General features: G+C 39.2%; 2 protein-coding genes and 1 long non-coding RNA gene across 5 annotated transcripts in view; 1 reads left to right on the top strand and 2 right to left on the bottom strand.

Moving 5' to 3' along the window:
- The window catches only part of LOC149310464 (lysophosphatidylserine lipase ABHD12), a 51,341-nt gene extending 36,989 nt beyond the window's left edge, over window positions 1-14,352 (top strand). For both annotated transcript variants that reach the window (XM_089528992.1, XM_089528993.1), the window contains exons 7-13: window positions 110-239; window positions 2,556-2,593; window positions 3,426-3,505; window positions 4,736-4,818; window positions 7,993-8,071; window positions 9,268-9,395; window positions 12,801-14,352. In XM_089528992.1, the coding sequence (XP_089385118.1) occupies window positions 110-239; window positions 2,556-2,593; window positions 3,426-3,505; window positions 4,736-4,818; window positions 7,993-8,071; window positions 9,268-9,395; window positions 12,801-12,840 (578 nt within the window). In that variant the 3' untranslated portion in view covers window positions 12,841-14,352. The remainder of the gene's footprint in view (window positions 1-109; window positions 240-2,555; window positions 2,594-3,425; window positions 3,506-4,735; window positions 4,819-7,992; window positions 8,072-9,267; window positions 9,396-12,800) is intronic.
- On the bottom strand, window positions 1,618-7,753 carry LOC149310465 (uncharacterized). The gene is made up of 3 exons (XR_016281664.1): window positions 7,668-7,753; window positions 4,859-4,936; window positions 1,618-1,782 (listed from the first exon to the last, which is right to left on the bottom strand). It is a non-coding gene; the product is annotated as an uncharacterized LOC149310465 (long non-coding RNA).
- Window positions 14,353-19,868: 5,516 nt separating the features above from the next.
- LOC149310463 (glycogen phosphorylase, brain form) overlaps window positions 19,869-27,451 on the bottom strand; it is a 52,410-nt gene continuing 44,827 nt past the window's right edge. For both annotated transcript variants that reach the window (XM_089528989.1, XM_089528990.1), the window contains exon 20: window positions 19,869-27,000. In XM_089528989.1, the coding sequence (XP_089385115.1) occupies window positions 26,848-27,000 (153 nt within the window). In that variant the 3' untranslated portion in view covers window positions 19,869-26,847. The remainder of the gene's footprint in view (window positions 27,001-27,451) is intronic.

The raw sequence follows: 27,451 nt of genomic DNA, 5'->3' as shown, positions 1-27,451 counted from the left end.
CTGAGCTGCTCTGTTCTTTGACTTTATAACTCAAGCATAGTAGTTAGTCAACTTATTTTAAGTAATAGCTGGGAACATGATTCATGGAATAAAATATTTTTTCTTTCAGGTTGGGGAGATTCAATAGGTACTCCCTCAGAGAGTGGAATGACCTATGATGCTCTTCATGTTTTTGACTGGATAAAAGCAAGAAGTGGAGACAATCCAGTTTATATATGGGGGCACTCTTTAGGCACTGGGTAAGTTGTCAAATTGTAGGTGGCTTTAAGCAGGATTTTACAATAACATAAGTGGCTAAACTCTTTCTATTTGGGATGTTAGTGTGATTGTGAGATGGGTAATTATAGTCTAAATTGATTTGTGTTGAATCAGCACTGACATAAATGGAATTGCTCTGGTATTTTCACATTAAAACAAAACTAGTTAGTAAATGATAGCATAGGTCATATTTGTAGATCCTGGAATTCAAGATGTACATGTTAAAAATATAACTTATATCAACATAGGATATATGGGACCTATGGACAAATTGAGAAGCCTTTATAATCTGAATTTGATGTACAAATAATTTGCTCTTGTGCTAACTGTGAGCTGATCGTAAAGTCTGACAAGAATTATTCTCTTGTTTCGCTAATCCCAAAACATTCTGCCAAACTGGTACCTTAAATTTCCCCCAAAAGTAATCAAGAACCTGGGCAGATGCTGGAGGAATGAAGCAATTGCTTCTGGTGACCATTGCCTGGCAGGAGGTAGGTCATTAGGTCTTGTGGAAGAAATATCTCTGCAAAAAACAATGGCAGCCACACATTACCATATACGCATCTATAAGTCTAAAATTTTATGCCCAAAAATTGACCCCAAAATCCCAGGTTGATTTATTTACGGGTCACTATTGTAATGTGATAGCAGCTCTTTTAGATTTCCCCATACGGTGCAGAGAGGAATTTATTTCTCTCTGGAGCCAAGCACTGGGTGATTTATTGATATTGCTGTTTGTTTACAAGTCTCACTCCTGTCCATGTGTCTGCCTGAAACAAAAGCTGAAATGATGAAGCCAAAAGCCTTAATGAGAGTCTCTCTTGCCATACACACGCATACACACGTTGAAGGAGCCTGCAAGTTTTACCCCCGACCTATCCATGGGTCATGGCAAAATCCATAATTTTGGCCCCAAAACCTGACCTGGACTTAATATGTGAGGTCGATTTATAGTTGAGTATAGGTCAAAAGTCATCCAGCTTTCAAGGAAAGATACTGTTTTCATTTTTGCCAGTTACACATTGTATAAAGTGCTACCATTTCTTATGGGTACCAAAAAATAGTACCTTATAGGAAAAATGAATATTCAGATCTGTGGGTATTTTTCCCAATAATGTTACTTGATGAAAATATTTTTTTAAAAATACATTGGATAGACGATCCTGTAGAATATTACCACTAGGTGTTACATTGAATTTAATGTATATGTTATCTCCTTGCATCCCCACCATTCTCTGTGACTGATATCTAAACCTCTACTCCCTCAGGGTTTTGATTCAGCTTAGAAGAATTGCTTTCTTACTTGAGGCTGAACATTCCCAGAACCTTTATTAATGAGTTCAAAATTGTACACACTGTGACTGTTTGTTCCAAGGTTCATATTCTGTTGTATGTTGTTTGAGCTCTGCTATCAATGGATTCAGCACAGATGCTGCCAAAGGCACGGATGTATTCAAGACAGTAGCACGTTTGTTTGGAGTCAAAGCAAGCCAGAGGGCCTGTAATGGTTAGCTGTTTTTCAGTCTTCGTAAGGAAGTATAATGTGGCAATGCAGTAAAAATGAAAAGAAAGACAGAGCCTGCTGTAATGGTTTGAATGAATGAATGAATCATACATGGTTTCAAACAAATATATAGCTAACCACCCACCCTTTCTTTCAAATTTTGCTTAGACATTCCTATGTCAAAATTCTTAGTCTTATTATTTGATAAAAATAGCAAGTGTGCTCCTTGACAGTGGTCTGGATGCTAAGCTGTATTTTCAAAAATGGAAAATCTCCTTCCATTCATGAAAAGGATTCCAGTAGAAGCTCCTGCTGGCAGAAAGACAAGATTATCTTGTTGATAATCTTGGCAACTCCCAATACCACTTCCCACAATCCATAGTCCTTCTCAACTTTCCTGAGCAGATTTTTGGAGATAAATAAGGCTGAACGGGAAATCTGCAAAAATCACTTCCTCTATTTCAACTAACAACATATTTCCATCATAAGAACTAATGCAACTAGAGGGAAAATCATAACCTCTGAACCTTTCAAGAGCTCTTCTTCTATTTGAAAAGAACAGTACAAAGTGAAATTAAAACATCTTAGATCTATGTTTTCTGTGGGTTAGCTGCTTCTCAGAAACACTTGATACTTTCCCCCTCAATCCTGTGTACACTCGGGGTAAATCCCATTAAGCTTATTTTTAGTAAACATGGGTTAGATGGAGATGTAACAGAGTGTGTAATAAGAGGACTAGATGCTACAATTACCTGTAATCAGCATTTTAATTTTAGATGTATTTCCCCTCTAGAGTTGCAACCAACCTAGTAAGACGTCTTTGTGAAAGAGGTAAGAGACCTTTCTTTGGGAGATCTTACAGAATTAAGGAATATGATACCAATTTCCTCTTGTCTTGTTTAGAAAAGGATATGTATGTGGGTCAATATTCAGTAGTTATGATTTCCAGAGCTTTCAAAATGTCATCTGGGTTCTAAAATTAAAGTTTTTGTTGGCCTGTACTTGATTTTTATTTTAAAAGAGAGGGCTTATATGACCAACACAATTGGTTTCTTATCTTTTAGGAGTAAGAAAGTCTAAAAACCTGATTAAACTTTCCATTTTAAGTTACCATTTCTATCTAGTTGCCATCAGAATTTATGCTTGTACAATGTTCTACTTCCAAATTCTTTGTTAGGCAAAAATCCATTTGATTTGAGACAGCTCCTGCCTGAATCATCTCTTCCTCTTGTAAGGAGAATGAGAATAGTGTCTTGTGTCTAATCAGCTGACTTTGAGTGCATTTTACACTGTAGAAATAATGTCATTTGAAACCACTTTAATTGCTATGGTTCCATCCTACAGAATTCAGGGATTTATAGTTTTGCAAAGCACCAGCACTGTTTGACCGAGAAGACTAAAGACCTTGTAAAACTATAAATACCAGGATTCCATAGGCTGGAAGTACAACACTTAAAGTGGTATTAAACGACATTATTTCTACAGTGTGGCTGCACACCTTGTCACTGAACTGGTATATGAACTCAGGCTGTCTATCCACATTCTGCTGTGCCACTGAAGTGTACCATTGCTCTGCAGATTCTATTTATGTCGGGGCTACCATGGAGCATTTTGACTTAGTCTTAAGTGGATAGCACTGTAAGCTATTCCATTTTCTTTTTAGAAACTCCCCCTGATGCCCTCATCTTAGAATCACCTTTTACAAACATACGTGAAGAAGCGAAAAGCCATCCCTTTTCAATAGTAAGTACATATTTTCATGCTGGAGTTGTCATCTTTTACTGTGACATCTGACATATACTCATAATGCTGCTGTTGTGTTAAGTTTTGAATTTCCATCAATGTTTAAGTGTTAGCCAGTGAAGAAGCCTTTGTCAGGATTTTCCCACTGTTTACGTTTCAATACACATGTAGTGCTTTTCTGCCTCTACAAAGAGCTTTGGCTGCCCACAAAGGCTAAAAGAATTCCATGTAGAAGAGTGGGTATATTCTGCAAATGCATCTGATATTTCTAAGAATACGAAGAGAAATAATTGAAATCAACTTACTTTGACTTCCAAGTTGTTAAGAGAAGAGTGTAGAAGTAAGCAAACATAGCACTCAAAAGAAGGGCATTGATATTTTTCATAGGGCACAGCTCACAAATCTTGAGTGCTTATTAAAAAGTGTTTAAAGTGTATCTTGTATGCATACCACTGAAACTTATAAATGGGCTTTATTTTGTAGCTTCCTTTGAAATGTCAGGTGATCAGTGCTGTTCTTAAGAAGCTGTAAGCAGCCCCCTCAAGGCCTTGTCTCTTGTAAAGAGAGCCCTTCTGAGCCTATGGAGACCCAGATATCAATGCCAGTTTATCCTGGGCATGGCTGATGGTTTCTATAAAATCCCTGTATAGAGTAGTTAATAGTGCTCCACTTGATGGCTGCTTGGGGTGTGTGTGTAAGTTCCTTGTTCAAGACCTCGTTTTCCTTTATGTGTTGTCACTTCCTACTGATGAGGAGTGTGTGTGAAATGGAGAGTTCTTCAGTCCCTCACTGTGGGCATAAAGTAGCTTTCAAGCCTTAGGATTGGACTGAAAGTTGGAGGGAGGAGCTGCCTTCCTTCCCATCACACTTGTCCATGGCAAAATGGCTGCCACTCTGTCCAATTAAAAAGTCCATCAGTACAGAATGTTCATTGGGGAAAGGAGCCGAGTAGGTTCCTTCTTCCTTTAGGAAGGGTTAAAGCCAATCTTCCCCTTTCCCACTTACTATTTTACTGGAGCTACATGTGAGTCATTATATACTGGATGCTTTACAAGCTGCTTTTGTAGAAATCCTTTTTTATTATTGCTATGCTACATTGTTATATTTGTTTGCTAGATTTTTTTCTGTTTGTGAATATTTAAATGAGTCTTATGCAGAAATGATGTAGAATTTGGTTCTCACTGGAAGAGTTTGCTTGTTGTTCACATGCTTGCAAACTTTTTCCTTCAGATATATAGATATTTCCCAGGATTTGACTGGTTTTTCCTTGACCCCATAACATCAAGTGGAATTAAGTTTGCAAATGATGAGAAGTAAGTATAGCTATATATATATATATATCTTGATTCTTACTTTTTTTTCCAAGAGGATGAAGATTCCAGTGGCAGATAACCTCTTTGATGTGTTCAGCTTCTATAGGTCTGCTGTCTCCTCCAAAATGAAAAAAAAAAAACAACAACCCTTGTTTTTAGATATTTATGTTACATCTACATTCTACTTTTTCTTCACTGATCTCAATATGATATACACCAGGCCCGTAGCTAGGCCTTTGGGGCCCTTGGGAAGAAAGTACATTTGGGGCCCCTATGTTTTTTAATGTCCCGAGTCCTACCGCACTGGTCCGCGCACCACGGGTGCCATCATGGCACACCACTGTTTACATGGGCCGTGTGTCTATGATGTGGCTCATGCGGTTCCTTTGGGGTAGGGTTGCCATAATTTTCTACCACCAACCCGGTGAAAAATGTAGGAAAAATATAATAATTATCATAATAATAATTATTTTTAGCCTGCCTCTCTCATATGGATCGAGGCGGGTTCTATAAAATAATCCATAACAGTTACATCAAACGAAAGTCATAAAATCACAATCCCCAACCCAAAATTTGTAGGACGAAATTTAGACCAAAACGTAGGACAAATGTTGGTCAAAATTTACCCCAAAATGTGGGGCATTTGAGAAAAATGGAGGACATAACCAACTAAAAGCTAAAAATGTTAATATTTTTTATTGATGTATTTTGTATGTATTTTATGATGTTTTTACAGTTGTAATCCAGCTTTGATCCAAAGAGAGAAGCGGGAGATATAAATAAAATGTATTATTATTATTATTATTATTATTATTATAAAAACCATTAATATAAATCTTTATGTTATAGAGATCTTGTTGCACCTCTGAGACTAAATGCATCTGAGGAAGTAGGCTTTAGGAAAGCTCATGCTGCCAACTTCTTTCTTTCAGTTAATAATAATAATAGAATTCAAAGACATAGAGATTTTGGAGCACCTCTGAGGTTAAATGCATCTCAGGAAGTGCAGCAGGAGGCAGCGGTAGCGGAGGACCAGGGTTCGATCCCTTGCTTGGGCATTAAAACATCACACTGGGCTAGTCACACTCTCTCAGCCTCAAGGGAAGGTGAAGGCAAACCCCCTCTGAACAAATCTTCCAAGAACATCTTTGGAAAAGTCACACATTCTCAGCCTCAGAAGAAGGCAAAAGTAAACCCCCTCTGAACAAGGTTCCCAAGAAAACCCCTTGAAGGCACACAAACACACATACACTCACACACAACCAAGTCACAGTGTCTCAGCCTCAGAGGAAGGCAATGGCAACCCCCTTCTGAACAAAGCTTGCCACTAAAACCACCTGATGATGAGACGACTTGTAGCCCACAACACAGGAGGTGCCCGACCCTTGGGAAGAGCCTCCCAGGGGTCTTGTTGGACGGAGCCACCTTGGGGCAAAGTGGGGGAGGGATGAGAGCAGGGCCCCTTTCATCCCTGGGGGATGATGGAGAGATTTGGGGGAAACATGGAAGAACTCTGGGCCTCCTCTAGCCAGGGCCCAATGGCACCCACCCAAGGCAAGCCCCAGAAAGCCCCCCACGCTTCAGCACACGCACTCACACACACACACACACCAGGAGGGGAGGGAGGAGGGGAAGGGAGGAGAGGGAGAGCAGCAGGAGGAGGAAGGCAAAGGAGAAAGGAGGAGGAAAAGAAGAAGAAAGGAGGAGAAGGAGGAGAGGAGGACCAAGAAAACTCCAGGATAGGGTCGCCTTAGTCCAAAATGACTTGAAGGCACACAACAACAACAACAACGCCAGGAGTTGCTGGAGCTTGGCTTCATCTCCCTCCTCCTCTTCCTTGCCTCCTCCTTCAAGGGTGCATCCTCCTTGGGCTGCAGTGAGGACAGAAGGGGGGCAGTGCTATGGGCCTCCGTCAGCGCCTCGGCCATATTTCTCTCCCAGGCCAGCCACGTGCAGCAGCCAGCAGCAGCTCCCCCCCTTCCTCCTGGTGGCTGCAATGGCACGCATGCACGCCGCTGGCCCTGCTGTTGCTCAGAATGAACCCTTTGTGGCTCAGATGTCCTCTACTAAAATAGCAGGAAAGTAAGTTTGTAAAAAAAATTTTTAGGCAGCCCAACTTGGGGGCCCCTTTGGCTGGGGGCCCTGGGGCAGTGCCCCGCTTGCCCTCCCCTAGCTACGGGCCTGATATACACAGCTCTTCTTCTTTCCATTTTATCTTCACACCAGTCCTGGCATGGGAAAGAATTCCAGTGATTTCAAGCTTCTAAGTGACTTTATGAATGTAAAGTCGAAGGCTTTCATGGCTGGCATCCATAGTTTTTTGTGGGTTTTTCGGGCTATGTGGCCATGTTCTAGCAGAGTTTCTTTCTGACGTTTCGCCAGCATCTGTGGCTGGCATCTTCATGCCAGCCACAGATGCTGGCAAAACGTCAGAAAGAAACTCTGCTAGAACATGGCCACATAGCCTGAAAACCCCCCAAAAACTATGACTTTATGAAATTGCCTATTTTGCACTTCCCTATATTTGTGAGACAGATGCCTCTCAAATCCACACTTCTGTAAAGTTGCATCATGTTTTCTATGCACATAATTATTTATATGTTTTAATATGCACAGAATTTAAAAATATGTAGATACCCATTGTTCCAGGGATACTCCAGATGCTGTATAGCTCTCCAGATGCTGTTGAACTGTTAGCTTTCCACACCAGTGGCTATGTTTGCTAGGCAGCTGAATTTGCAGTCCAACAACCTCTGGAGGGCCAGATTATTCCCACCCCTGCTTTAGTCAGTGAGGAAAACATGTACAAAGATGAATACATGAGGGGACGTATATAAATAAATGCATACCTTATGGAAAGTGATATTGTGCAGAAACTCCTTTGAGGCAATTCATTTTAATTGGAAAGCAGCAGTTGTATTTTAATGAATCTTCTTTTCCTGAGTTATGTAAATAGAGTTTATTGGAGCTAGAAGATTGTTGAAAGGCTATGCCTGAGGGTATCACTCTTTATATTTCCCCAACCCCCTGCCTTTACATCTTGTAGCAAACCATCCATATAGGAAATACTGTGATTGAGATAGAGAACATAAATTGGAAATCATAGCCATTCTATTTTACATAGGTACAATTTTTAAAAAATCATTAATGTTTGGAATTTTATTTCTTTTGCAGTGTAAAGCACATTTCATGTTCTCTGCTTATTCTTCATGCTGAAGATGATCCTGTAGTTCCATTTCATCTTGGAAAGAAGGTGTGTTTTTTCATCTGTTGTCTCCAGTGTTTTCCCCCCAAAATTATAAATATCCAGAATGAATTAGAACAGCAAAGTGGCTTTACCTGAAGGAACTTTTGTTCTTCAGTGCTGTGCTCTGCATTGCAGACTTCTAATATTACTGGGAATGGAGGGGACGTTTCATTGAGTAGAGAGGAAGACAAAGGAGAGATGTCAAAAGTAATATTACATTATTATATGCAATTAGTTTGTCCACTGCGATTAGTATTAGTCTTTTGATCTGGAGTAGTTGCCACTGTCTGCTTTTATGTTCAGTTGTTGTGAAATGGGTGGGGTAAGTTGGGAACGACAAGCCTTCTAGTACCTAGGGTTAGAAATTCTTAAATCCCTCTTGAGGTTCAGGCTTCAAATAAATTGTCTTACATGTGTCTGACTGACAAGGAAATTGCTAGTATAGGTGCATTATTTTGAAAAACAAGGTATTTTATTAAGATGGACGCAGTGTCAGAGAAACAGAGGGATGCAAAATAAAGTTCCAAGCTGATTATATTTATATCCCGCTGGTGAGTTTTCACTCACTTTTAAAGTAATAAATTAGCCCTTTGCACCAGATCATGAAAAGGTGTTACTTCATGACTCACCTTTCTGTTTAGAAATATCACATGAGTTTCCTCCCCAGAAAACAGTACTTGGCAGAGAGAACCTTCTTGCATAGGGTTGTGTGGATCAGGTGTCAAATGACAGAAGTGTGTACCATGTACATTATGATACAGCTTTAACTAAAATGTTTACATATTTGATTAATCATTCAGAGCTTTTTTTCTGTAACACAGTTTCACAGAAAACTGATTTTCTTTTAGTTGTACTAATTTGTATTTAATTTAAATATGGTGAAGTATTAAATCCAGATATCACAAACACAGGGTTTGAGAGTCAGGCTTCAATACGTAAGCATGCACTTGAAGGGTAGGTTGAACTTCTAGTCTTTCATTATTCTGTTAACTACCAACTTGTAGTGATAAGTATGTAAGGATGTTATAACTGTCTCACATAAAATAATTTTGAAAATCAGTGTGTACTATTTTGCTATATAATTAGCTAAATCAATGTTGATTTTAAAAGTACATATTTCTGCTCTAATATTTCTATATAACTGGGTCAGACATCTCTTTAATTGATCACTCTTTGTTTGCTTTCAAACTTTTTTTTTACAGCTCTATAACATTGCTGCCCCATCTCGGAGCTTTCGTGATTACAAAGTCCAGTTCATTCCATTTCACACAGATCTAGGCTACAGGCATAAATATATCTACAAGAGCCCAGACCTACCTCGAATATTAAGGTAATTAAAAGGTTCACTCATAAAGTGCATTGTACTGTTAATATAGTTCCCACAGATTGAGCTAAAATTATGTTGCTTATCATAAAGAGCACATGAGTTTGTTTAGCTATCTATTCTGGAGTCATTTTTGTGTTCCCACATTACTGACTATAGAGCAGGGGTTCCCAACCTGTGCTTCAAGGAGCCCTTAGGGCTCCATGTGCACTTCCCAGATGCTCCGCAGCCACTCCAGGAAAATGAAAAAAAAATTGAATGAAATTGAAGAATAAGAATATACTCTTATATATACTCCTAAAGACCATTAACTTGTAAGACATAGGGTAGGCCTTTAATGAGCTCAGCCATAGAAATAAGGGCGCCACGACTCAAAAAGGTTGGGAACTCCTGCTCTAGAATATTTCAGAGCAGTAGTTTCCAAACGTTCTGATGTGGGAGACTGGCAATTATTTTTTCCCAGTGACTGGTACCATGTTGTGCCTCTCGACTAAAATTGTTTCTTTCCTATAAATTCATTCGGGATCAGCAGCTCAGGAATAGTGGCCCAGGGCCACTATTCCATGGACTACCATTCTGAGTAGCCATCATTGTGGCGCATCCTTCCCTCACCTGGGTGCCATCGGCCCCAGCTGGTATGATGTGTGGCCAGGGATGGTTTGAGAGATGTATGTTGGGAAGGCTGCTCTAGTGGGTAATAGAATGTGCTCATTTTAAGATATTGCCAGTATTACATTGTTTTGCATTTTGTTTCTTGCTGCAATTAAAAGTTCTGGTTCTAAACTGTAACAGTCTAATGGTAATCCTGCACATTTCTATTCAGATGTAAGTTCCATTAAGTTCAGTGAGGCGTACTCCCTACTAGGGAGCAAGGAGTGTACTTGAAATCAAGATTTGAAGGACAGTATTCTCATGTATGAACTTGCCTGTTTCACAAGATGATTGTCTGAGGTTTTGCTCCAGGTGTCCCTGTCTCTAGAACAGGGCTGGGAAACTTGTAGGCTGGATGCAGTTTGCTAGGTCTCTCCTTCAAATCTGACCCATTTCCCTGCTTCTCAGCAACTTATGGGTTGAGGGAGGGAAACATGAGGTTTCAGTCTCCTCTGCCTGAATTTTCCTTTTCTTTGCTCTTTGGCTGAGAAGCCAGATGAATGGGGTTGATGTAGCATCCTCGGTGTAGAATTCCTTGCCTAGAAATATCTCCAAGGTGCCAAATCAATTGACTTTTATTAGCTTCAATGGCTTTGTATAGGACAAGCTCATATCTTCAGACTTCAGGAATTGTATCACTGATTGACGTTTTGACAAGTATAATCAAAGTTTCCCATTGCAGAATTGTACAATCCTTAGCTGTTTTCAAGGCACTGTTTATTCATCCTAATTTGTATAACTAACTTTCAGGTCCCATATTCAGGTGCATGTTTGTTCCATAACTAGGGGAAAATCACTACTGTATTAGTATATCATTGTTTGTCTGTTAATTGTTGTTGTTCCCCACCTCGATCTATAGGGAGAGACGGGTAGATGATGATGATGATGATGATGATGATGATGATGATGATGATGATGATGATGCCTTGGACTCATGTACTCTCCTTGCATGTCAAGTAAACTGAGTGCATGAGTCCAAGGCTCACACTAACATACTTCTATACTGAGAAACCTGTTTCTGATACCTCAGTACAGCCAGTGACTGATACAGCAAGTAGAACAGCTCTTAGAACCGGGCTTTCCCACTGCAGCCCCCTTCAATTCTAGAAAAACATCTCTTGAAGGAGAGAATTATTCAGAAGTGGGCACTTCCTCTTATATTTGAGTGGAAATGTCTTCCATTCACATGAGGCTATCTTTTGGATCCAAGCTAATGTCTACAATCTTTACTTAAAAGGATCTAAGATAGTTTAAATACCAAGTATGACAAAATTACCTTTCTTTTCTGTAATATAAACACAACAACATTTGAAGAAGATGGAATATTATGGTGCTATATTATCGCCTCTTTGGAATTCTGTTCTTGAAAGCAATGTCATCCATATCTTCCATTCCATTTTAATCAAAATTTGGCTGAGATTAGCCCTTTTATGCTGCTGCTTGTTATCGAATCTTATTTACATTGTATAAGAGGTTGTTCCACTCTGGGTGGTCAGCCAGAGTTCACTACATTTTCTAGACACAACACACAAACATTTAAAAGATTTTAGAGACATGTGGTTTGGAAGCCAAGCCAAGTATAGTTTCAAAATTGAGAGACAAAATATTACAATGCTGGACTGTAGTAATGTCAGTTAATCGTAATGCTCCAGAATACTAACACCAGTTTACCGTTACTCCTTCCTGAGTGTTCAGAAGGCCTTGAAGTTTGTGCAGTCCTTACAGCATAAAAAAGAGAGATGGTCAGTTTGTCAAGCTGTTTTTATTGTGGGTCCCAGACTGAAGACGAAACTAGACAAGATGGTGAAGCTGTGTGGATTCACATCTTCCTTCATGCTGAAAGCAAGCATTAGTGGCTGTGCGTTTAGATTCTGTATTGAAATAGATGTTCATGGGTGAGAGAATTTGAACCTTCTGTCTCCCTCTCCTTCCTGCCCCCCAGTTGACCATATCACCTTGTGATTACTCAGTCCATTTTCTTCTCCCCCACCCTGGTTCACTTGCACTGTCTTATATCTAAGCCTATGTGAAGTCAGATACAGGAGGGTTCCATGTCTTGAATACCCCTTTTGATAGACTCACACCTTTTCCCTTGCCCAGAATCCTGGCTTATATGTGAATGGTGCACATACACGAGTAAAGCAACATGTTTACATACCACCATGTCTAGTTTGGCTCAGCTAAACAGATGAGATACAGATGGGTAGGGTGATCATCTTCTTTCAAGGACACATAAGGACATTCGTAATGTGCCGTAAAAAGGAGGAAGGGAAGGGGAGATGCAGTACAGAGTGATATTAAAGCCTCAGGTTGTACTTCATCTGAAGAAGTGGGTTTATATCCATGAAAGCGCATGCTAAAATAAAAAGACTTAGTCTTAAAGATGCTGCCACATTCTTTTTCCTTCCTCTATTTTATGTGGTTACTCCTTTAAAACTATTAGCTTGTCATAGTATCTTTCCCAAGTAAACTATTTTGCAGATCCGAACTTTGTTCTTACTAGAAGGTTCACTATTACAAACACAGGGCATCAACCTGATAAGACAGTGAGATAATGTCTTCTCTTAATCACTGTATTCTCTTTAATGTAGGAGTAGCCCATCTTGGAAAGAGAGCTTTTGCTTTACATGTAAAGGGCAACTGTGTGGAAGGACTCAGGTTGATTGTAATATTCTGACACCTGGCTGCAAAAGGTGGGAAGAAAATGGAGGAAGTATTAAAACATTTGGCTCTATAAAAATTGCTTATTTTCCTTCCTAGGGAATTCCTGGGAAAATCTGAACATAAGCATCATCACTGAAGGCTGCTTGCATGGGAGACTTGAAATTGTATCCTTTTAGGAAGAAAAAGAAAAACAAACAAACATCTGCCATGTTTTAAAATCTAGGCACTGGATGAGTCTTCGATTCCTGCTTCACTCCTTATGCATCCCTTTGGAATCCCAGGCTTTGGGGAAGTAGGTATGAAGAACAAATATAGTTGGCTTCTGACCCTCCACCCCATCTTTATTTTTCTTCTAAAGAAGGGAAACAGACTAATTAGAAAAATTAAGTTCAAGCACAAGAAAGACTTGATTAAAATATTATGAGGTTATAGACATTCCTACAGTTGTGTGATGGATCGCAACAACTCTCTACAGGACAAGAAACTTGCACTCTGAAATGCAAATAGACTACAATTATCTGCAAAAATGTAACTGCTATAATCCTTCAGTGCTGCACTTAGATTACTAGAGTTCCGGGTTGCTCTCTTGTAGAAATTAGTTCAGTGACAATTATTTTTCCCCCCCCTGCAAGTTATCTAATTGGTAATTGGTAAAAATAATGGATTGTTTTGGTTTTTAAATTCCTTTACAAAAACAAGAGGTCAGGATGTTTGCAAGAAGACATTTCAGAATGAAATGAAGGATGTTTCTCCTTTGAAATAAATTAACTATTTAGTAGTGATAATTTAATAGTGAATAAGTTTCCCTTTCTCTGTTGCCTTGCTTTTACATTTCATAGCTATCTCGCTTACATAAATATATAAAAATGTTTACTATACCTCATATACTGGCACATCTTGTTGAAGATTCTTTTCCAGATCATTTTCTTTATATGTCTGTGTTCCTTAAGTGATGTAAAATTACACATAGAGAGATTTATTTGGAGGACTCCCTTATTAAAGGGAGGATACCTTTAAGCTGAGTCCTGCAATAGATGGAATATTTGTTTTTACATTCTGGTGAAGATGTCTTCCAATCTTCTCTAATAGAGAGACATATATGCACTTTGGAAGTAAGAAAAACAATACCCATTTTTAGTAATCATGATCACACACCCAGCCCTGTCATTTTCTTTAAAAAAATACTCAGGTACATTAGAGCTGGTCAGAAGTTTTCTCCCACTTTCCCTTTAAAAAAATACAAGAGATTCTACATAATTGAATATTTTAACTTACTCTCTGTGAATAGCATTTCCAATCTTACTCCAACAACAATGAAAATCTTAACATATATATGTGAAAATATAATTTTAATATAGACTAGTCAAAGGTGCTGGATATTAAACAAGTGCTATATTTTTTAGTCCTTGCCTATTAAAACAGTTGGGTTTTTTTCCTCATAAAATTAAAGATTGTTTTTAGCTTGGTATTTCTGTTACTATTATTCAAATCTTGAGCTATGTGAAAACTTACTGACCAACCTCAAATGTTCCCTTTAGTTGGCGTATGCCAGACACAGAACCTCTTTACTGTAGCAAAATAATTACTGCTGTATTGAAATTTAGCAGACAGCATGCTGGTAACTCATGGTAATAAATGTTGAAGCTCATTTTCATGTTTACCTCTTTTATTGACATTTGCCAACATTGCCATTATGTACCTCATGAAATCAGTCATAAGTTGACTGTATTCAGCTCTTCAAAATCATGGCTTCATAAATCAAAATCAGGTACAAAGCTCCTTTACCTACATGAAGATGCTGTGCTTCCTGTCTTTGTGTGAGCGGTGGAACTAGCCATGAAGCCACAGTTAACCATATTTTGCATCCACACCAAGCCCGGCTATCAGACTAGTTTAGTTTGCGTCTGTATTATGCGTCTGGAAGCCATGAACCATAGTTTCTGGTTGGGCTATAAAAGGAATTCACAGATAATTTTGGCTTTCCTGACTGGTTTACTTGCTCTCATGAAGGGAGGAGAAAAAAGACTGTGTCCAGGGGCCTGAAGGGTGTGAATATCGTGGTCATTCTGAAGTTGTAGAAGTTGAAAACTGTTGTGTCTAGTTTTGCAAAATTTACACCTTTTGTTTGGCAAGAAGGATACCAGACAGTGGACAGATGGGACTATTTGCTGAGGCAATATTTATATTTCATTATGTTGTTTGCACAAGAAACATTGTGTCAGTTTTTTAATATCCCATCTGTATCAATTACATTGGAGCCCGAGTGGTGTAATGATTTGAGCATTGGACAAGGACTTTGGAGAGAAAGATTTGAATCCCCACTTGGCCATGGAAAGACACAGAGCGTCAAATTCCCATGCTAGGGTCACCTTAGGCTTGCCATAAGTGAGAAAGAACTTCATCACACACAACAGCAACAATAATCTACATGGGGATAATTGAAGATCATTCAATACCTATGAAAGTATTTGGAGTAGAAAGAGCACAGATGGTTTCTGTGCACTTAGCTCAAACCTACTATTCCTTCTCCATCTTGCCACTACTGTGCAACTAGACATGACTTCAAGATGTGCTTCACCGGCCACCTTTAAGATCTGATTCACCATTCATGCAGTCCTGGTAAAGAAGACAATTTATGCATTGTAATTATGAACCAGAGCATTAAAGGCGGTGTGGCAGTTGAGCAGATGGCTTTATAGTAGTCCTGAGTTTCATGGAGAGGGCTCTGATGTGTGTCATTCAATAAACATGCAATATTGAGTGTAGTAATCTTAGATACTAGTGTTCGTAAGTGAATTTTTCATCCTGAAGTACATAGAAGGCACAGAAAATTAATATTGTCTGTATATGAAAAACCTGGATTTTGCAAGCATCAGACATACATCTTACAGATTCATCATACTAGCAAGCGGATGGTACCTTGTTATTTGCATAAGAGACTTTTCTACTGTAGTGAGGTCTATCAAGATTACAATTCACAATTATCGCTGAATTAGACTGTGCCCTGTGAAATTCTGTCTCTCCTTTCCACACAGTGCTTTAGGTTACTGCACTAATGCGATATTGGCTGTTTTGTAGTAACAAAAGATACATTCCAATTCATGCTGCTGCTGCTTACACCACACACTGTAGTGTTGATAAAAGTAACAACCAGTGTGGGAATGTCAACTCCTCCCGTACAATAAGGATCCAAAGCATGCACTAATGCTGCTGCTTCTGACACACATGTTCCAGTTATTAGGGCATTAATGTGCATTGAAATGGAAATGTTTATCCAAGAGGAGTGTAGTTTTAATAAATCAAATAACTTCTGACTTTCTTTTGGTGGTAGCTTTCTTTTGTTTGGGCAAAAGGGACTCTGAATCCTGCCAGCTGTATTTTGTCTTGGGGGCCTGGGTCTATGCAGAAATGAGTATTTTTTTTTGTCAGCCCATCACTTAGCCCAAAAAAGGTGCTGAACAACCACTAACATGAAACACATTATCATCTGAAGTCTGACTGTATTCTGTGAAAGAATTTGCACATCCAGTGGGCTTTAATATATATGTGTATGTTTGTGTTAAGAGTAATACCTTGTGCTATGTTTCCACTTAATTTCTGAAACTTCGATTATGAAAAGCAGTAAGCAGTTTTCAATATGAATATGTAGAGTATATAGTTTCTGTTGTTCTGCATAAACTTTATGCATAGGGAACTCTTTTGGATGCAGATTGTGTGTTCTATCAGTTCATTATTGTCACTGTAGCATTTTCTACAATCATGATTTTATTAGTATCCAGGTTCAACCAGTTCTATTGCAGCTTTTCATGTGTGCTGATACAACAGCTTGATCATAAGACTTTATCTAAACTGCAGTCATGTGGGTCGTTTATGCAGATCTTTATTATGACCTTTCCTAAACAATTCTGAGCATTATTTGGAGACATTTAAATCACATTCCGTCTCATGAACACATGCCTTAAGCAGAAATACTAATTTATTTCTTTAAAATACTTTTATCTTGTACTACTTGAGACAGATTGTGTGAAAGAAGTTGTAGCAGAATTCTATGATTCTAAGAGTTAAATGCCGGTACTGCAGCCACGGTACTGCAGCCACTCACTCAGTCACATGGTTGTGAGTCCGATACCAGCCAGGGGCTCCAAGGGTCGACTCAGCCTGGCATCCTTCTGAGGTTGCTATAATGAGTACCCAACTTGTTGGAAGCAGTTAGCTCACACATCGTAAGCCACTTAGGGAGTGCTTAAGCGTACTGATAAGCAGTATAGAAAAATACAGTTGCCCCTCTGTATAGAAATACACAGTCACATTTTTGCAGGGATCTGTTCTGGACACCCCCCCCCCCCCCCATGAAAAAGGAAAATTGCCGATGTTCAAGTCCCATTGCCTTGAACAGTGGCACATGCTCCATTTTGTCCTCAATTTGCTGCCCACAAACAGGCAAGGGATGCAGATTCAAAGTCCGTGGAAATGGAAGGGTGACTGTATTTGCTATTGTTACACCCTTTTGCATGCTTGCTATTTTGTGTATGGTGAAAAAAGACTTTGAACAACCAGAGGTATAAAAAGTGTTAACTTGCACGGATTAGTTTACAGTTCTTTGATTGTCCTTGAGTTCCTGTCCAGAATTTAGCAGTGTTTATTGCAAGCCTTCTGCCCTCTACTGGGTACACAGTGTTTTAAACCAAGGGCTGCAAGAAAACATATTGTATTTGCTAGGGGTTTGCAATTGCTGAAAGCAAGCTTGGTATTGTCCACATGCTGAAGTTAATCAGATAGTAAAGAATATACAGATAGCAATGACACAGTCATCTTTTAGCCTTTTTTGAGTGGAGGCTATGACAGTTTTAAAAAACAATACATAACACATAGTTTTTTGTGGGTTTTTCAGGCTATGTGGCCATGTTCTAGAAGAGTTTCTTCCTGACGTTTCACCAGCATCTGTGGCTAGCATCTTCAGAAGTCGAAAACCCACAAAAAACTATGTATGCCGGCCATGAAAGCCTTCAACTTCACAATACACAATACATTATTGAGGTTTCACTGTGATAGACTATGCAATCCAATATCCCCTCAGCTTACCATAAATATTCACATACATTACTCTCTTGCTATCCACGGGGATCCATCCCTGATACCCTCTCAACAAAAAATGTGGGTCCTTAAGTCCCATGCTCTTCAATGGGCATGCACAACCATGTGCATGCACATCCATTTAAAAAGCTGGGCCTTGCCATCCGCTGAAGTTGACGCAGACACACCTACAGAGATATGCTACATCCGCACTGTGTATCACTGTGCGGAATAACAACATGGCAAATACATGTCTGGCTGGGTGCCACTGTGCAGTGCACAATGTGCAGTGTACACCTGCAACATTGCTTTATGTTCAGCTCCACTTCCACCACTGTCAACAACACACATGTTGCATTATGGCAAGTAATTTGCCTGACACCAAAGTGCCAGCTACAGTCTGTTGCAGCAATGAGTTAAATTAATTTTTATATATTGCTCTGGTGCACGGGCCATTTTGCCAGATACATTAAGCATGCTGACAAATTATGATTGGAATCATCTTGCTGGCAAAAGCGGACGGAGGTAGGGGTTACAGCAGAACGTCTATGCATGTTGACACAAAGCGACATCAAGTGCCTTTTTTCTCCAGCATTTTGGGCCTAATTCAGACTATGAAAATAATCCAGGACGAATCTGAGTTGAATCTCCATTGTTTGTATGCATTTTGAATGCACATGATTAAGTTTGGGGGGGATGTGCCAAAAAACCCACTCAACTTTTTTTTAAAGATTTGCATCGTCAGCAGTGTAAATAACCGATGCAAATAGACCCAGGATAAAACTTTGCATTCCTTGAAAGTGTTCCAAATGCATTCACACCATCTTTATTTGAGTTCTATCACGTGTGAGCAGCAGACTGTCCAGGGATGTGCAGATGTGGTTCCATAATGTGAACAACAAACCCAGGACGTGAGAGTGAGATTTTTTGCATAGTTACACTAAAAAAAAGAACATTTGACTGACCACTGCTTGGTGGCCAATCGAGAAGACCTTGCTCTCCAGATCTCTAACATGATTATGTTGGTGATGCTTTATGCTCTAGCAACCTCAAATCGGGTTTTTGCCTATGCTTGCACCCAAGAGAGAAGGCGAATTTTTAAAAAAACAAATGGAAACTGCTTTCTTACTTTCTCTCCCCAAATATATATTGTGGATCTTGGGCAACAATTTTGCTCTAGAGTCTGTTTTTAGATTGTTTAAAAAAATTCTGAAAGAGTAATATTTTTATCTGTGTAGTATTTTAATTGTTTTTATTTGTATGTTGCCTAGGGAGCCCTTGTGGACTGAGAGATAATACAAAAATACCTTAAATACATCAAATAAAGAAATTTGAAGTTTTATAACTAGTAATTCAGAGAGAAGGGTTATAACTTAGTCTTCTGCCTTGCACCCTGTTTTGTGCCCTTTCCATAAGGACAAAATACATTGGTTGGAAAATTCCTCTTAAGGCACTCAAAAGAATCATTGAAGTATGACTGCCAAATAGTGACCATATCTTTGTCCTATCTAGAGTAGACCTATTGAATCCCACTGATTTATGTATATTTTAACTCACCATTAAGCAATTGATTGAATGGTTCTACTCTAGTTGGGACTAACTAAGAAGATGCCAGTCTGAGCCACCATGGTATAGTGGTTGAAGTATTAGACTACGACTCTGGAGACCAGGGTTCAGTTCCCAGCTCAGCCAGGCAACCCATTGGGTGACTGTGGGCAGATCACACACACTCAGCCTCAGGGGAAGACAGTGGCAAATCTCTGAACAAATCCTGTCAAGAAAACCTCATGGTAGGTTTACCTTAGGGTCTCCGTAAGTCATAAATGACTTGGAGGCACACAACAAGAAGTTCCTTAGTATGAAATCATATGAAAAGAGGCACATGCAGAAAAGAAAGTTTAAAAGTCATCTCCCATCTCTGTGCCATAGTCCAATCCAGTGTGAGAGCTCAAGTGCCAAATCCCTTTTGTAAACCAAAACTCAACAATGAATTGCAAATAAGTCACTTCTAGTCTAGTGCGCTCTCAGCCATTGTATCACACCAGATCTCATAATGCATACATTCCATATAAAACACAAGGAAATCAAGTGTGACATTTCTGAACGCTTGTGTGATTTTTAATCATTTTTACAGCACAGGAGGATAACAGTAATATAACATACACAGAGATGTAAACTCAAAATATCACTTTTTTTAAAAAAAAATGGTGTGACACTAACAAATGCATTAATTTCCAAGCAGCAGAACATTTTGGTCATTCAGGACTTCTGTAGCATTTAGTTCTGCTTCAGCTGACTACAGTCCCCCTTCTTGTCTGAAAAGAGCAAAGAGCAAGAGCCTCTCACAATATATAGCCCATGAAAGAAATCCAATGACAAATGGCGAGATACCAGGCAGTGCAGAACACACATGGAACAGGAAAGTGTTTGCATGCAAGTAACACCGTTTGCTCAAGTGGCTAGATATGATAAGGCTGTGTTTTTAAGAAATAAGTTATGACTCTGACTGATTAGATTTAAAGGATAACATAATAGCAACATTACAAATCCACATAATTTAAAAGCAAATCAGTGTCTTTACAAACAGAGAGGACATTCATAGTGCAACCTTATGCATGTCTATTGGGAAGTCAGCCCCACTTCAATGTGGCTTACTCCCAATTAGGAGTGTATGTACAATTGTGGCTTCAGTCTCATCCCTTTTTTTTTGGAGGGGGGGTGTTGTATGGGGCAAAAGACAATACACAGACACACTAAACTCTTATCAACCTGTAAACAATTCCATTAAGGATTAATTTAAATTATTTCTATTAAACCATAACAAAGTTTCTCTAGAAATAGCTTTTTAAAAGTTTATTTTGTTTTTGAGAAAAATTATTGAAAAACATATGATGCATATACTTCATCCTAACAATTTAACTTGGGAGCGAGCATGCTGTAGTAGTTTGAATGTTGGACTACGACTCTGCAGATGAGGGTTTGATTCCCCACTCAAGCATCAAAACCCATTGGGTGACCTTCAGCAAATCATACTCTCTAAGCCTCAGAGAATGGCAATGACAAATCCCCTCCAAAGAAACTTGCCAAGAAAACTTTATAGCTGCACCTCAGGGTCACGATAAGTCAAAAATTACTTGGAGGCACACAGCAACAACAAAAACCTAACTCACCTAAGTTATTTGAGTCACTTGAATGGAAAGAATTGGACATGCAGAGGAAGCCAAGTGGAATTTTCATTTTACAAGAACAGTAATGAAATAAGTATAGGCCTGATTAATAAATGGAAATCACAAAGGCTAACCCTTGTCTCAGTTCCCCTTAAGGCTGGTTTACATGCACATCTTTATCAGCTGATGAATATACCATGTAACTGTATGTATGAAAGGTTTGGTAGGCACTTCTCTAAGCCTTTTTGGGATGCCTCCAATACGGTCTTTCACCACTAGACTGGCTTGTCATATAGCCCTTAATACATTGGCAACCTAGAAGCTTGCGGGGGATGAAACCTTCTGAAGCAGGGGAGGGAAACAAAACCTTTCACTTATGAGAGGCAGAGAAATCATGTATTATTGGATGAAGCCCTCTGGGAAATTTATTTTATGTTCACATTGTTTCTATTGTTTGTTTAAACGTGCGGTAATTATTTCTTGGAATGATTAAGAAAATGCAGTATTCACAACTTTTATGGAAATCTTTACACCAAAGCCAGAATCTTCCTGTAGATTTAACACAACATTATCAGATCCTTTCCCAAACATTGTGTAAGGAGGCATTATTACTTTCTTGTACAACAGTTTTCAATAGGTAGCATAACTACGGCCATGGTGCACTCCATCTCCCCATCCAAACAGTCCTTGAATGGTTGAGGGGAGCTTTCATTTCATCATCCAGCTGGCCACTGTCATTCTTTTTTTCTGGAACCTGAACTTTTACACAAGTATGCTGTGCAAATTTTACATTCAGTCTCATCCAGTCCCACCTCGTGCTGTGCAGGAATACATAAAGCACTTCTAATAGATGGCCATCCAGTCTCTGTTTAAAAGCCTCCAAAGGAGAAGACCACCACATTCTGAGGCAGTGTAGTATACTGTTAAACAGCACTTATTGTCAGGAAGTTCTTCCTAATGTTTAGGTGGAATCTCTTTTCCTGCAGTTTGAATCCATTGTTTTGTGTCTTAATCCCTGGAGCAGCAGAAAACAAGCATGCTCCATCCTCACTATGACATCCCTTCAAATATTGTACCAGCTTCAAAAAGAGTCTCAGCCAAAATATGCAAGCAAAGGAGCATTCTGCAACCAATTCTTAACTTAGTGTTTTATAACTCCAAGGGATGCAGTATATAAATACATAGGTTTATAGCTATGTACAAAGTTGCCCGTTCTTGGTCCTATGTGCTCCCTCTTGGTCCTATTTACCCATCATTTGCTCTTTCTTGGTCCTATTACCCATCATTGGTCTTCAGGAAAATAATGCAATTCCTGCAAGAAGGAATGAAGTGAGTGCATGCATTTAAAGGTTTAAAGAGAAGACAAGCTACAACCATAATCCAGTTAGTTAGTTGAAACTAAGACTGTGGTCCTGGTATATGAACTAAGAAGTAACACTGAGCTAAGCAGAGTTACTTGTGAATAAACCTATTTAGGATTGCATTCCATGTTGCTCAAATCTGCCTTTTGCTAGATTGCAGCCAGTGTAATAAATCTTAGACCTTATTTAGATCCTGCAGGATGAAGGATGTACAATTTTAATTATTTAGTAAATGGACTAGCAATTCTTTGCTTAAAAGCCAATAGGCTCTATGTTGATTCCTATGGAACGTAGCATACTTAGCTAAGGTCCAAAACACATGGCAGAAATAATCCAGTTTGAGACTGGTTTAACTGCCCTGGCACAATGAAAGGGAATTCTGGAAACTCTAGTTTTGTGAGACATTTAGCCTTTTCTGTCAGAGAGCTCTGGTGCCACAATAAAGTGCAATTCCCAGGATTCCCTAACACTGAGTCAGGGCAGTTAAAGCGGTCTCAAACTGGATTATTTCTGCAGTGTGTTTTGGATCTAAATGACATCTCTTGGTTCACCCTTTCCCTACCTTAAAGAAAAGTAATTCACCTATACTCCAGTTGCTGGCAGATTGAACCTCCTTCCTATGCTGTGTATCTTTTGTCAAGCAGGTGGTGGGGGTTCTTCCTTGGTAGCACCCAATTATGGAGGTCCTTTCCTAGAGAACTTTGACAGGTACCATCTTTATTGCTGTTTAAGCACCAAGTTAAGACTACCATACTTCCCTAGCAATGACTTTCATGCCCTTTTTATGCTTTGATGACTTCATTCTAGACTGCTGTTTTATTCTTGTGTTTCTAATGTGTTATACTGGGTTTTTTAAAATTAATGTATTGGAAGTTGCATATTTGTAACAAAAAGGCAGGCTCTGGTATTTTTAAAATAAATGAATACAAACCCAACCTTCCCCTTCCCCACTCTCTAAGAAAGGACATTAGCAAAAACAATTGCCCAAGCTACCAAAAGTGTTCCCCCACTAAATGGCCTGATCACAACTCTGCCACCTACAAATACTATCTTTCTTGGAAGGGTATGATAATGATAAGGATCTTTGTGGTTGGCTCATGTTAGATCAGCTTTCCCCAACTCAGTGTTCTCCATATGAATATGACTGTGCCACATCATCCACAATCAACATGTTCATTGCCATGCCAGATGAAGGAGATGCGGGTTGTAATCCAACACATCTGGAGAACACTACATTTTTAGAAGGCTGTTCTTGAAGACAGAGAATGATGAAAAAGACCTGTGAAGACTATAAAGACTATATCAGAAGGCTATAAAGAGGATCTGTTTTCTAGAAGGGGATTCTGGGAAATAGGTTACCTTCTCTGACCAAGCTTATCTGGAGCTAAAGTGCCATTTTCTACATGATGCATAATCACTCCATACATACTTGGTACTTCTACTTGACATTCTTATCTCTTGTGTGTGATACCACATGGCATGTGTTGTTTTTGAGGTTGTTTTAAAGCTTGTAACCCCAAAAACCAGGTCAAAACGTTAATGGTGATAATTCCAATGTCAACAATGCTTGTACTTTGTGCTCAACAACCACTAGACATTACTGAATTTCAAAGGCAGGAGTGTGTGTATTTGTCTGTCTGTGGGCACGTGCAAAAACTTGTGCATCCACCAAGCAAGTGCTACATGGGGTTGCTTTAAGGTGGAATAATACATAATAATAAGGTGGCATAATACATAATACATTCTATAAAAGCAGCACAGACACTGATGGAGTTAAATCTATGGCTCCCATAAGACAGTGATGTATTTAACCTCTTTAGAGAATCAAATGAAAAAAGACCCAGTTCAGATAATACATACACAAAACTACACCAACATTTAAAAAAAATACAGTAAACTGAGTGCCATAAAATTGTGACTAGGGCTGCATCTACATCTGCATCTGTACTGCAGAAACTCCAGTCTGACATCACTTTAACAGCTGGGTTGTGTGAACACTGAAGAGAAGAGCTCTGGTGCCACAACATATTACACTTCTCAAAACCCCACAGCATTGAGGCATGGCAGTTAAAGTGGTGTCAAACTGGATTATTTCTGCAGTGCAGATGCAGCCATAGAATCATAGAGCTGGAAGAGACCACAAGGGCCATCCAGTCCCTGGCACACAGGAATACACAATCAAAGCACTCTCAACAAATATACATCCAGCCTCTGTGACAAGAGTGTTTTCTTTCATAAAGTTGTTTAAATTTTATGGAATTATGCAGCAATTACATTTTGTACTTATGACTTTTTGACCTTCTGTTCCAACATTTAATGGACTACTTTAACACACAGGGGCCATAGGCCTGGATGTTCCAACTGCACTGGCCCTATATTTTACCTCCTCAGCTACTGAACATCATGGTAAACTCTGACAGCACCAATCACCTGTTTTCTTAGTCTATGAAAGTTCATGCTGCCAACTTTTTTCTTTCAGTTAGTCTCAAATGGGCTACAAGATCTCTCTACATACTAATTCTACAGACTAATATGGCTATATCTTTGAATGCTTGCATTCTGTTCTTAACTTCCATCAAGTCAACTTTGACTTATGGTGACCCCATTGAGTAAGAGATCTCCAAATCACCCTATCATCAACACCCTGCTCAGGTCTTTCAGACTTAGGACTGTGGCTCCCTTGATTGACTCTATCCATCTGGAATGTGGCCCTCCTCTTTTCCTACTGCCCTTTATCTTATCAAGCATTATTGTGTTTTCTAATGAGTCATGTCTTCTGATGATATGGCCAAAGTACAACAGTCTCAGTTTAGTCATCTTGGCTTCTAGGGAGAGAGTTTAGGCTTGATTTGCTCTAGGATCTGTTTAGTTGTCTTCTTAGCAGTTTCTGATATCTGCAGAATCCTTTTTCAGCACCACATTTCAAATGAGTTGATTCTCTTCCTATTAGCTTTCTTTACTGTTCAGCTTTCACAATCTACCTAAACCTTTTTCACCTGTGGCTTAGGAGTGTGAAGTGACCCTAATAATTAGTTTGAGAAGCAGAAGAAAAATAAAACTATGAACACTTCACAGAGCATGCTTCAACACTTCCTGAAACTAATATATTAACTAAATATATTTCTCCAGTAGTCATACCTTGACAGGAGAACAGCACTTTTAACTAACCCTCTGGTTCTGGAAGTTTATAGGCATGTACATTCATTTCAGAGCTTGATATTTTGTATTAATGTGCAAATTAAGTCACCCTTCTAAAGCCAGCTGTGATCAAACACTTCTCTAACTGAATTGCCCCAGCACTTGTAGATGCACATCAACCCTGGGTTGTAAGCATTGGTCCAGACACAAGAAAGATGGTTACTAATATTTGAAATGAGAACTCAAGCTATCAGGATATTCCCTTCAAGGTAGGAATATGACATAAGGAAACAGTAATGATGCATGGACACTACCGGGTAGGAAGTGGAACAAGTATACTCCTCTGTCCAAAAGTGCCATAAATGCCCCCTTGTGGCATATCCTACATCAAGCCTGCACAATGTGTGACACCTCCAAACTAAATGTTGCTCATAAACCAAGCACAGTAACATTTCAAGAGGAACCTCACCACTGTTGTTTTTGTTTTGATGTTTGCTCTATGGACAATCAGGCACTGAGTGGGCCAGAGATTATGGCTGGTAGCCTACTTAGGGATGGAGTCCTATATAACTCTTTCAGGTGTTCTTGGGCTGCAACATCCATAATCCTTCACACCATTGGCTATACTGCCTAGGGATAATGGAAGCTGCAATTCAAAAACAACTGGACGGTTATGTGTTTCCCATCATTCGTTTAATAGTTCCTATGCTTAACGGGCCTTCTGTCCTATGGTGACAACAACAATAAGGGACTTCAACACTATTAACCTTCAATATTCACACACTTCAAAATGTACACTGATTTTTCTTTTACCAGCTTATGCAAATAAATAATTCAAAATTGTTACAGGTTAATGAGAACTGTTTGGGGTCTGTAAGGTTTTGAATGATGGAAAGGACCGACATTTTTCATATATATTTTGGAAAGTACATATTTCTGGGTCATAGAAGGATCCCAGCCAACCTTTCAAAATCTCTATGGCATCCAATCCTTGGCACAGGCATCTATTAATCCATTAAATGGAAAGGACTGCTGCTGGAACAGAAGTTGAGAAACTTGAGTGCTTCCTGAAATACATAGCATGCACATGAAATGCATTTGTTAAACAGGATTTTGAACAGAAAGAAGGGCCTTATTTCATTTTCCCTGATTGAGCCCAGTGCTTTAAATCTTGAACCTTGTCATGGCCAACAAGGTTTTGGTCAACTCTTTCTTCTTTGACCAAGTACATCTAGAACACTAGTTGCCTCCATTTCAAATAACCACCATGTCTTTAGAAATATGAGACAATCAAGGGGTGGTACGAATGGACGTTTGAATTCATTTGTGGAAAATTCATTGGGAAGCAGGAGTGCCTTAGTGGCAAACCAACCAGGGTGTTTGCATGCACCTCTTCACGTGGATTCACTCCCTGGGTATGTTGGGTGGAGGAATCTTCACAGCAGAAGGCTCCACTCCCCAGATCTCTCTGGCATACTCGGTAATTGTCCTGTCGCTGGAAAACTTGCCAGAACATGCAATGTTCTTGATGACCTTTTTAGTCCACTCTCTAGAATTCTAGGAAGAAAACATGCAAGGAATCCATGAAGATTCAGTAATGCAACTCCAGCTGACACAATGCCAATTTTCCAACCAACCAACCAACCAACCAACCAACCAACCAACCAACCAACCAACCAACCAACCAGTGTACCAACAGGTTGGCCACTCAATTTTTCCAAGTTCTAGTTTTGCCGCCTCTTCAGGTTCCTGTGAGTTTGCTTCTGGCAAAAGATCCAAAGATAAGAATATGTACTGTCATACTCTGAACACAATGATCAACAAAGAGAGAAACCCAAATGCATACAAATAGCTGCATTTTGCTACAAAGCAATAGTAAATAGGCTGTTTTAAATATCAGCCACTTTAACTATAGTTGGCCCTCCACATTAGCACTTTTTGCCAATTTGATTATTCACAGATTTGATTAATATGTCCTCTCTAGGAATATCTAGGTCCTCCAGAATGA

This window comes from Sceloporus occidentalis, unplaced genomic scaffold (genome assembly GCF_023333645.1).
Source record: "Sceloporus occidentalis isolate IW3139 unplaced genomic scaffold, rSceOcc1.0.p SCAF_6, whole genome shotgun sequence".
NCBI classification, from domain to species: domain Eukaryota; kingdom Metazoa; phylum Chordata; class Lepidosauria; order Squamata; family Phrynosomatidae; genus Sceloporus; species Sceloporus occidentalis.
This window is presented reverse-complemented; position numbering and strand designations above follow the sequence as displayed.